General features: G+C 27.4%; 1 protein-coding gene across 1 annotated transcript; it reads left to right on the top strand.

Annotated features, from left to right (window-relative positions):
• The first annotated feature begins 518 nt into the window (after nt 1-518).
• Nucleotides 519-8803, top strand: LOC132926597 (SUN domain-containing ossification factor). Its single transcript, XM_060990967.1, has 12 exons — nt 519-1205; nt 3690-3780; nt 3917-4050; nt 4117-4364; nt 4432-4643; nt 4701-4964; nt 5020-5357; nt 5428-6047; nt 6106-6371; nt 6486-6719; nt 6808-7039; nt 7856-8803. The coding sequence occupies exons 1-12, from the start codon at nt 1132-1134 to the stop codon at nt 8236-8238; spliced, it is 3096 nt and encodes a 1031-aa protein (XP_060846950.1). The 5' UTR covers nt 519-1131; the 3' UTR covers nt 8239-8803.
• The last annotated feature ends 2602 nt before the right edge of the window (nt 8804-11405 follow it).

Genomic DNA, 11405 nt, shown 5'->3' with positions numbered 1-11405 from the left:
TAGTAGATACCTACTAGATAGTTAGCTACTAGCAAGTAGCAGGACATTTTCTCACAAATATAAAATATAACGTAGTCATGAACATAATGAAATAAAATAATGATTACGAACCATGTAACATAGATTTTTAATCATATATTTTGTTTTATGAGATAAATAAATGTATCTAGTAAAAGCGTCAACTGTCGAGATTTTCAATAAGAAAAAATGCTACACTAAATTGTGGTACAAAGCACAGACTATTGTGTCATGGCTGAGACTTGTTTCAATAGCCCCATACGGCCATAGCTGTAGCACTATATTGTAGGTTTCACAGAGTCGCTCAGCAGCTACCTATTTATTATCGTGTGACCTAGTTACGTATCGCCAGTATGTCGCATTCGCGCGCGTCAGTACGTCACACAGGTGACTTGTTCACCGCTCGATTTTAAACCGATATATTATTATTGCTGTGTCGATACCACGGACTAAGTTTTATATTATTACAATTAATTCTATTAGGCATCGCGGTTCGTAAATTGTCCATTGAAATGTTCCGTGCGTTGGCGTACACGTCCGGCATTTAAATTGCAATCAAAAACGATTATCGATTCTGGTTTTATTGGCATTCCGCGACGGTATACTACCGTACTGTCTATACTGATAGGTATTATTATAATAATAAATCAATTTAATAGCTTTTTAATTTAATTTTGGACGGTCTACACGACGTATAATATTATACTAACATACCTCAGCAGTATATTCTGTGGCATCGCTACTACTACAGTCGGACGACACACGGCCGATATCGGTGGCTTATCAACCGAAACGTATTCCGAGATATAACACGAAGATAAGAACACGAGATATCGGTTTTCGAACACGACTTGCTTTCAATTTAATCTTCATCCTTTTGCGGAGGCGAACGGTGCGGCATTGTCACAGTTGTTCCTCGTCCGGTAAAATTGTTCGTTTCCGCAATCCGTTCAGTGTCGTCTGCTATGCTGTTCCTGGATTCGTTCGTACAACCTTACCAGTTGACCACATCGGTAAATCGGAACGTCGGTCGACGTCGACGTCTGGAATTCCGCTAAAAGTCTCGTTCCGTTTTTGTCTACAGCCAGTTACCGACGTTTTACCAGCAGTACTATGCGCCGCATCAAGAGCGTTGGCTTCGGCATCAGGCACCGCGCGTGTCTATTAATCGTCATTAATGTTTTAACGTGAGTCCAAATAAATAATAATAAATTGTTATGTCAAGTTAAACATCACAATGTTAAATACATTTTTTGTTTATGCCTGTCATGAGTGTTCGATTTTAGACTGCAGTTGTACTGCGTATAGGTAGTTGGTCAAGAAAATGTTTGTATATATGTCGTGTCCTCCAAGTATAATAATATTTTTATGAAAAAGACTGTGTAATGTTATAAAATAATTGCATCATATGGTTAAATTTTGGTGAGATTTAAATAGTAACACGATCTTATTGGATTATGAAGTATTAATGAAAAAATATGAGTAAAGCTTAATTACATTTTTAAATTATTAAGTTTATTTATTATTATTTATTATTATAATTAGTAGTATTATGACAACATCTGTTACACCTGGCAGAAGTATTTAAACATTTATGATATTTTGTTTCACACTTCTTTATTGCTGGTTTCGTAATTTTATTTTCCACTGACAATTATACTATGTCCTATGTTGATGTGAAAATTCTTAATACTTTCTACGGCTTTTTTGCATGTTTGTTATGTATAATGATTTTTTAATATTATTATTTAATATTTTCATAAAATTAAGAAAATTAATCTAATTTCATTATATATTAAAATACAAAATAATTGTTTAACTGATTTGTAATAATGAATGATTACTTGTATCGAGTCAGAGAACATAATATACTAACATCACCTAAAAATAAAAATTATATAGTATATACTATAGAATTTTTTTAGAATAAGGCCTTATCATGTTCATAAAATATAAATATATGATCATGATCAATAACTAGAGTATAGTATATAGGTGAATAGTATAACTTCAAAATTTGGCTTTGCGAAATGTTAACGGCCCCTCATCCAGGTATTATATATCTGAGTGAGGTGCATTAATTTTATTAAAATTATTTTATAAACATTTTAAAAATATTATTGCATGTTTTATTATGAAAAAAAAAATTAATAATTTAATAGTTTATTTTAATTATAAATTATTAAAGGAAAAACGTAGTATTACTTCAGATCCCCTAAGCCAGGTGTGTGTGTACCTTACCTTTTTCAATTTGTGTGCCAAATTTCAAATTTATGTTTATATTACTGGTTGTACTTCGCGGTTTTATTTTGTTAATTTTGATAAAATATATTATAGATATAATATTATCTTTAAAATTAAAAAAAAATTATAAGATATTTTGTAATTTTAAAGTTTATTAAAATAACATTTTTTTTAAATTATAATTTTTATTTTTATTTATATCTAAAAAGCTTTTTAATTTTTAATAAATGTTTACGGTCTACGGGTTGGGTATTTAAGCGAACAGGCCTAGGTGCCTCTGATCCCTCTTAGTTACACTACTGATACAGGTTACAGGTAAACTATTTAATACTTCTGTAGTGCAACTAATATATAATTTGCACTGCATGTCTAATAGATAAATGTTATATTAAAAAAAAAAAAACTTTTATAATAATATTTTATATTATATAAGACTAGATTACCACTTAGATTTCATAAATCCTTTTGGTCCATATGATGTAATCAATTTTAAAAGATAACAAAATTTATATCTATTTATTATAACTATTATTACATAATATTTAATTTAATACTTACTATTATATTGTAAAAATAGAACATCATATACACTGTTTTTTTATGTTTAATTATTTGTCTATAATTTTGACTCTATACCTAGTATAAAGTATAATCATTTGAAATGTATAACAATAACTAATGAGCTATATTAATAAAATCATGTAAATAAGTTTGCTTATCACTTGTAGGCTAAAACAGGGATATAAATGTATTAATTAATGTAAAAAACAACTAAAATGTAATGCAATAATGCTGTGATAAAGTAATGCATGGCTATGCAATAGTTTTATCAGTTGATAGAAAAGATAAGAAAATAACCAAATTAAAATTAAATCAAAAATCTTGAAAATGTCTGTTGTTTTTTAAAAAAAACATATTGAATAAAAATATGACTTGATTGTATAATTGTTATATTGTGTATGAACTACTGTTGTCACATAAACTCAGTGCCGTATCTAACGGGAGGCAAAGGGGGCAATTTATTTATAATTTTCATATGTTAAGAACGGCGTCAAATATTTTTAGTACCAATAATATATTATTTGGAAAATTTATTTTGCCCTCTTGCTTCTTTAACTCTTAATCCGGCGTTGCATAAACTTAAAATTCACTGAATTGCAACAATTTTCTTTTTTTTCTTAGAAATTTTGTGGTAGGTGTTACTGGCCATGGTAGCTGATATCATGTTTCATTAATAATGCATTAGTATTTACTATTTTTATAAGATTTATAAAAAATATAATAGAACTATACAAAGTTACTTTTATTCTACACATAAATTATATCTCAATTAATAGGCACATTTGATGAAAAGTTTACTAACTATTAAACTAAAAAAAATACAATTTTTTAAATAAAATATCTTATTAATAATTTAAATATTTTAGGCCAATCATATTTGCAGAAAATGAAAATATCTCTGTAAGTGACTATAACTCATTGGACTATGATAATACTTCAACCATATTTATGCACAAGGTAAGACATCAAATATGTTTAGTTAAATAATTAATAGTTTGCAGTTTAATTTATTGTGTTATTAATCAGAGAAGAATTATTTAAACCACTCATATTTATCAAACGAAAATAAAATATATACATATATTTTTTTTAGAATACTGACAAAAGTGCTTCTCAAAAGACGTTCAATTATAAACATAGATGGAAAAGTATTTTAAATGTTTTGGATACATGTAATAAAGAAATTATTTTTCCTGAAATACAACCAAATCTTGACACTGATAAAAGGTGATTACAATTTAACATTTTTTTAATATGTTAACAATTTTTAAATATTTATATTTTTTTTTATAGAATAGTATCAGAAATTGAAGAAAATCTAATGACAAATAATTTTAACTCAAGCTCAGAATTTATAACCAAAGATAATTTGGCCGATGAATATATTAATATTAAAACTCATATGATTGATGATGAGTTTAAAGAAAGTAAATTGCAGACTGTTGATGTCTTATCTGTTCGCAATGCTACAATAAATGAAGATATTCCATCTTTTAGAGAATGGACTAAAAAACAATTAGAAGAAGCTGAAAAACAACCAGGTATGAAAAAACAAATAATAATTGTGACACATATATTCAATTTAATCTCTATTATTAATTATTTTAGCTACAAATGAAACAAAGTTTAATCACAATAAAAAAGTATTAAAAAAAAATTATGCATCGCCTGAATGTGGTGCTAAAGTAGTATCTACAAATCCTGAAGCAAAATATCCACACTTATTATTAACAAAACATTCTGATGAATATTTATTAAATTTGTGTAAAAGTACTACTTGGTTTGTTGTCGAATTGTGTGAAGCAATTCAAGTGAAAAAAGTATGTAAAAATTATATGTCTGTATATTATAAATTATAATATTATTTTATTTTTTAGATTGAATTAGCAAATTTTGAATTGTTCTCGTCTACACCTAAAGAGTTTTCAGTGTATGTTGCTTCACGATTGAATGCACGTGTATGGACGCCAATTGCTAATTTAGTGGCAGAAGATGTGAGAGTATTGCAAGGCTTTATTTTAAATACAACAGATGAAAATGAATTTAATAAATATATTAAAGTTGAGATACATTCACATTATGGAAAAGAACATTATTGTCCAATATCAGTGTTTAATGCATATGGATTATCAGAAATTGAAGTATGATAAATAGATGTAACAAATAACAAATTATACATTTGTATTTTTATTTTAGGTATTAGAAAGATCAGATGAAAATGGATTGGAAATAAACATTGCAGAGAATGAAGATGCTGATGATTTTGATGCGTTAAATGAGGAAATTCAAAATAACCAAAATAAATCAATGGATAGTAAAAACACATTACTCGATAGTGCTCGTGTTGCAGTGATGTCAATTGTTAAAATAGCCGCAGATGTGTTAGATATTAGGCAAAAGAATACAAAAAATTTTTCCAATTATACATCAAATGATACTATTGATAATATAACAGTAGAAGTACAATTTTCAAAATGTATTACTCCGGGATACATCATGGTCTGCCACAGTTGTAATGACACCTTTTATAAGAAGTAAGTTTTAGATTTTTGGTAGTATTTATGAGAATATAAATTAATATGTTTTAATATAATTTTTCTATAGAATGTTTGACACTATTAGTTGCGAAGCAGATCATTTAACCGAGATGTATCAAAATAAGTACATCCACAATACAATAATGAACAGTGATGCTTGTGTAGAATTTGGATTAGATTTTTTAACAATAAAAAAAAAATCTCAACGAAAAATCGCTTTAATTAGTGATCGAAGGAAAAATTTTATCCTTTCAATTTTTTCACGTGTTAAAATAGCTGCATTGTGTAATACTTTAGCAATTGTGCACAAAAAAATTGTATTAAATAAGGCAAAACGTGTTTACATTAGTGAAAATTTGATTATAAATCTGCAAACATCGATTCCAGATGAAAATGGGTCAATTGCTAACAATAGTTCTACAAAACTTCAGCAATCAAAAAATGAAACCTCTTCTTCTGACACAATTAATGATCATAAATCAACTGTAACTAGTTATATTGAACCTATAATTTCTCAGATATTGCCAACAAAAGCATTTTTAAGTTCAGATGAAGATCCTGGATCATCAAATAAATATTATGTTAAAGAGTCTGCAACAGTTCTTAATGAAAATGCAACATTATCTTCATCATTCCATACTGAGTTGAATTCAACAAACGAAGTTCCTATTCCAAGTTCTACTCAATGTATATTATTATCTGTTCTTTATATTATGCTTTTCTAATTATTTCAATATTTTTTTAGTTGAAACTAGTTATATTGTGGAAAAACCCATGGATTCTGAATTGCAGAATAATATTGAAACAAACATTACAAATGAAGGAGTACTAGTTGAACCACCCTCAGATACATTTGATAGTTTTTTCAAAGATTTTGAGGTTGAAGAACATGATAATGACAAATGTAACCCTACAACAGCAGAGTCATCTGTACATTATACTGTACAACCTTCAGTTCAATCACAAAATACCAAGCAATCTTTATTCATTCGCTTAGCAAATCGTATTAAAGTAATACTTAATATTACAACTTTAATAGGCATTTATAATTCATATGAAATAAAAATAAAAAAAAACTATGAATACACATTTAAAATTATTAATTTGTTCTTTTTTTGTTTATAGGATTTAGAACGTAATATGTCTCTCAGTGGTGAATATTTACAAGAGCTTAGTACACGTTATAAGAAACAAGTTGACGATATGCAACGTACTATTTTGGAGTTAACTGAAGAGAATAGAATCAAAAGAGAACAAGATCTAAAAATGTATGGAGAAATAAAATTTCTTAGTGATCAGGTGGCTTCTCTTCAAAATTCACTCCATTGTCTGAAAACTGAAACAGAAAATTTAAACTTGGTAATTTATTATATTTATAAGCTATTCAATATTTGTTTGTATATATTTAGACCAATTCTTATGTTAAAACGTATTTTTGTGTTTACAGTTTTCAGTTATTGTTCCTGAAAGCAATCTTCTTAAAATTGGAATAATTTGCTTATTAATCTCAGTATATATACTTCTTAGAATCACAGGTATTATAGGAAAGAAAAATCAAGAATTAGAATGGAAGAATTCTAATACAGGATCAGGTGCACGTAGGCAGTCTACTAATGATATTTTATCAAATATTAAAGAGAAGCATCGGCGTCCTAGTGAAGAAGCATTATTTTCATCTGGTAAGAACATATTTACTGTTGTGACTTAATTATTATAATGGATATTAGTAATAAAATGTTTTAACAAAATAATAATTATAATAAATAAATAATACAAATGATCTTAAAATCTGATATGTAATAATGCATTTTAAAAGAACATAATTGTAAGGTATATCCATTTTATGTATATATATGGAGTATATTATTTAGTGATTTTTGATAGTTCAGACATTATTATTATATGATTAAAATTAACGTTTCAAATGTATTGTAATATTAACTAAGGTCTAAAAATAATATTAACTGCTTATACAAAAAGATTTATTTTAATATTTAGATTTTAGAGGAAATTATTTATTATTTTAAATTAAATAAGAGTAGGTATATTATTATTAATTATAAATATTTATTTTAACAGTAAACCCAAATTAAACAATAAAATAGGTAACTATATAATTTTCTTTAAGATTAATAAAAAATACATTTTATTTAGGAAATATACTCTAAAATCATGACAATTTTAAGTAGGAAATAGGTTATTAAATATGCCATACTTCTACAATATTATTAAAATTGTTATACAATGTATTATATAATTTGATAATTAGTAGTCTCAAAAATTGTAAAATATGTCAAATTCAATTAAAGAATTTAATGGTATGTTTAAAATGAGTAAATATTTCTAATACAGCTATATTAGATTTTTTTCTTTTGTTATTTAGAATCACTTTTAAAGTTTTAAATTAATTTTTCAGTATTTTTATTTTTACATAAAGACTACAAATTTTAATGTGACAAAAAAAAAAACTTATACAATTGTTAAATTGTTAATAGGAACTACTCATCAAGATTTATTAATTCGAAACAACAACGGAGAAAACATAAAAAATGAAAAAAAACGAAGAAAAAAGAGAAAAGAACTTATTTTGAAATCTAAATCAAATGCAATTAACCTAGAAGCGGGTGGTATTGATGGTAACATGAAACTAAAATCTACCTCTAGTCTCTCTCAATCAAATCGAAGGGCTTCCTCGTCTGATCTTACTACCTGCAATGGTTCAACACACGATTTCATTAAAACTGCATTGTCAGTTAGAAATAAACGAATGTCGGGACCATTACAACATACCTTAAGTGTCCTTGATTCCAATAAAAACAAAAATGCAACTGAAACAAAGTCTAAAAGTATTAAAACTTTTTTAAAAAAAATATTTTAAGTCCTTTAGCATGTAATTAAAATTACAAATTATTTGTTGATTATATTTGTTAACTATTTTTATGTTTTGTCCTTTGGTATTGTGGAACTGATGTTATCTATTAATCAATATGTTATACATTTTAAAATGTTATTTGAATTGTTTATATTACAATAATTTATGTAATTATGTGATTTATTACAAACATATTTTTTGTTGATGATTGACTATTTTAGTCAACCTCGTGTTTATATTTATTAAAAAATGTAAGATTTTTCACGATTAAAGCACAAAGGTTATGTAATGTAATTCATGTTTAAGCATAATTAATATTATTGTATCTTATCTATTTTTATACACTGTATTTTAAAATGTTAAAATGTATTATATTTACATTAATTACGTATGAAAATTAATTACTTTATATTTTTGAAGATGTGTATGCATTTTATGTATGAACAACTTTAATAGCAAAGTACTATTTAATGTTTTAAATAAGAAAATTCTAATTTAGTTCTAAACTGTAAACTATGATCTTCAGTTTTATAGTTATTTATTTAAATTAATATATTCTAAAAAAAATTAATCAGTATGTGTAAATTGTGTACATTTCCTTGGAACATCAAAATAATCAAGCATGAATGTTTTTATGTTTGATTTTAATTAATTATCACTAAGTATAGTGTCTATAAGTATATATATCTATGGTTTTACACAATTTAAATGTGAAATACTATTTTATATCAGTTGATTGAGTTTTAATATAACAAATTATACCAACAAATAAACAATGAATTTGAAACCATATATATATAAAATATTTTTAAGTCTAGTAGATGTATGAAATATGAATGATTTTTTTATAAGCATCCTTATCAAAGATGGTGTATTGTTTTTTGAGTCATGAGCCTTTATTTTGAAATTAATGTCTAACACAATATTAGGTGCCAGTAGGTTAATCTTGTTAATAATACTGAATAATCAGTATTTAAAAAAATTTACATATTCACTTTTTTTTAGTATAAGTTGAGTATTTTGTTTGTTTAAAATGTAATAATGAAGTAAAAACAGCATTAGATTCATCTTCATCCATCAATTTACTGTTTTCTTTTCAAATTTTCTGTAGAAAATAAACTTTTATAACTGTTTGTTGACACTGTATAGTCTGTATAATAAGACTTTAAGTGTATTTGGAATAAATCACCTCTATCATAGCACAAAATATTATGTCTGGAAGTGAGTTACAAATTCTTAACATTTTATAGTTAGGACTTAATTATTTAGAAATTATTACAAAACCGTTAAATGAAATAAAAGTATTTTGGCATGCTATTTAAACTGAATTTGAGTTATTTTTTTGTGGTTTTTATACACTGACCACTCGAATTGTATTATATTTAATAGATGGTTTCACATACTCGTACACCTATCGTAAGCTTATTGCTTATTGATATAATATTATTCGTCGTAGATATAGTATTATTATGTCCTTACACTACACGCATGTTATGATTACGAATGTGTGTAGTTCGCATAGACCTTTTACTAGTTAGTATAAGGTCTATGGTAATTCAACTAGTGTCTAGTTTGTTATTAGTGCTTATCATATGATTAGACAATTCGGAAAATGTAAATTTTAAATGAAAGTATTTTATTAGAATCAGACGAACAAATACATCAAAAAATTGCTACATCTACCTATACTATTAATTCAAGTTCAGCGTTGTGGAAAGAGTTTGATGAAACTGTGGTCAATTTGATTAGAAGGATCTAACTCATCAGTGACAGGTATTATTGAAGTCGACAAATATTTTAATGAACCGTTGATTAGCCAGGCAGAAAGTCCTTTGGTTTGGTGGACTGAGAGAAAAAAAGTCTACCCAAGATTGTACACACTTGTGAAAAGGAGACTGTGTATTATGGCAACATCGGTACCTTGAGATAGAATATTTTCCAAAGCTGGCCAAGTAGTAAGTGAAAAAGAAAGTCTACTCTCCACATCAAAAATTTCAAAAATATTATTTCTAAACCACAACATGTGACTAAGCACTTTTTAATTATAATAATTTATATATTTTGTAATTGTGTATTGGTAAAAAAAAGTTGTAATAAAATTGAGTTACTTCCTTATTCAGTTATTCGTTGCGCATGTCGAATGTCTAAATTTTATCATTATATTGTGTGACCACGACGTTATCATTGTTATCAAAACTCGTGGGTTTGAGTCGCGTTTCGAGTCTCGGTTTGTGCGATTCGCAAACGGTTCGCGTCGTTGAACGCGACTCGAATATGAGATTCGGGACAGTGTGAATCAATGTGAACCAATACAAAAAAAGAATATCAAGTGATCCGGATCACCTAGGTTCGGCGATCTGGATCATCTCGTTCACTATGTTGACCCGTTCAATGCGATCCGTTGGTTCGCGAACGAGTCGAACGACACATATCTATTTTAAACAGCCGTCAGCCACCGATACACGACAATAGGTACAAAACAAAATCAATGCAATGTAGCAATATACATTTTGTACATTACCAACATTTTGGTGTCATATATTCCGTGTGTTTTAAAACTCAACAGATCGGCCAGCCGCTAGAATTAGTGTTCCTAATTTCAGCCAGTGGCGTCATTTCAGTTTTTAAGAGGAGGGGGCAAAAGTTTTGATCGGCCCATAAAAAAAAACATTCGTTAACAATTATATTTTTATCTCAATATAAACACTCTTCTCACCCTAGGTAGATATCCAGAGGGGGGGGCTTAGCCCCAAAAATAGAAGGTAATATATAATACTTTTGTATGGAAAGGTGTGGCGAGAAGGCGAAGCCCCTGCTGGTCACTTTACATTGAATTATTATTAGCTACTATATAATTATTATGATGATTTATTTTGTGGGGAATTTTATCTCAATAATGTCCTATTTGCGCCAAATACGAGTATAAAGGCATTTACTAAAAACAAAACAAAACATACGCGGCCCGCTAATGACAAGGAGCGGCAAATGCCTTCTCTGCCACCCCCAAATATCGCCACTGATTTCAGCGTTTCTTATCATTCCGGCGTAGGGGAGGTAACTAAACAGATTAGGTAGGACCTACTACTTAATCAGGAATCCGTAATTATAATTAAAAGCTAGATGAATTTGATAAAAACTACGCGCCAAATCTATTTATTCATAATAATTATAAA

Source organism: Rhopalosiphum padi, chromosome 3, assembly GCF_020882245.1.
Source record: "Rhopalosiphum padi isolate XX-2018 chromosome 3, ASM2088224v1, whole genome shotgun sequence".
Taxonomy (NCBI): domain Eukaryota; kingdom Metazoa; phylum Arthropoda; class Insecta; order Hemiptera; family Aphididae; genus Rhopalosiphum; species Rhopalosiphum padi.
This window is presented reverse-complemented; position numbering and strand designations above follow the sequence as displayed.

Excerpts from the sequence above, each read along its gene's own strand:
- LOC132926597 (XM_060990967.1), top strand. The coding sequence starts at position 1,132 with ATGCGCCGCATCAAGAGCGTTGGCTTCGGCATCAGGCACCGCGCGTGT. Across the intron at positions 3,781-3,916 it reads CAACCATATTTATGCACAAG|AATACTGACAAAAGTGCTTC; the intron begins GTAAGACATCAA and ends TATTTTTTTTAG. Across the intron at positions 7,040-7,855 it reads AGAAGCATTATTTTCATCTG|GAACTACTCATCAAGATTTA; the intron begins GTAAGAACATAT and ends AATTGTTAATAG.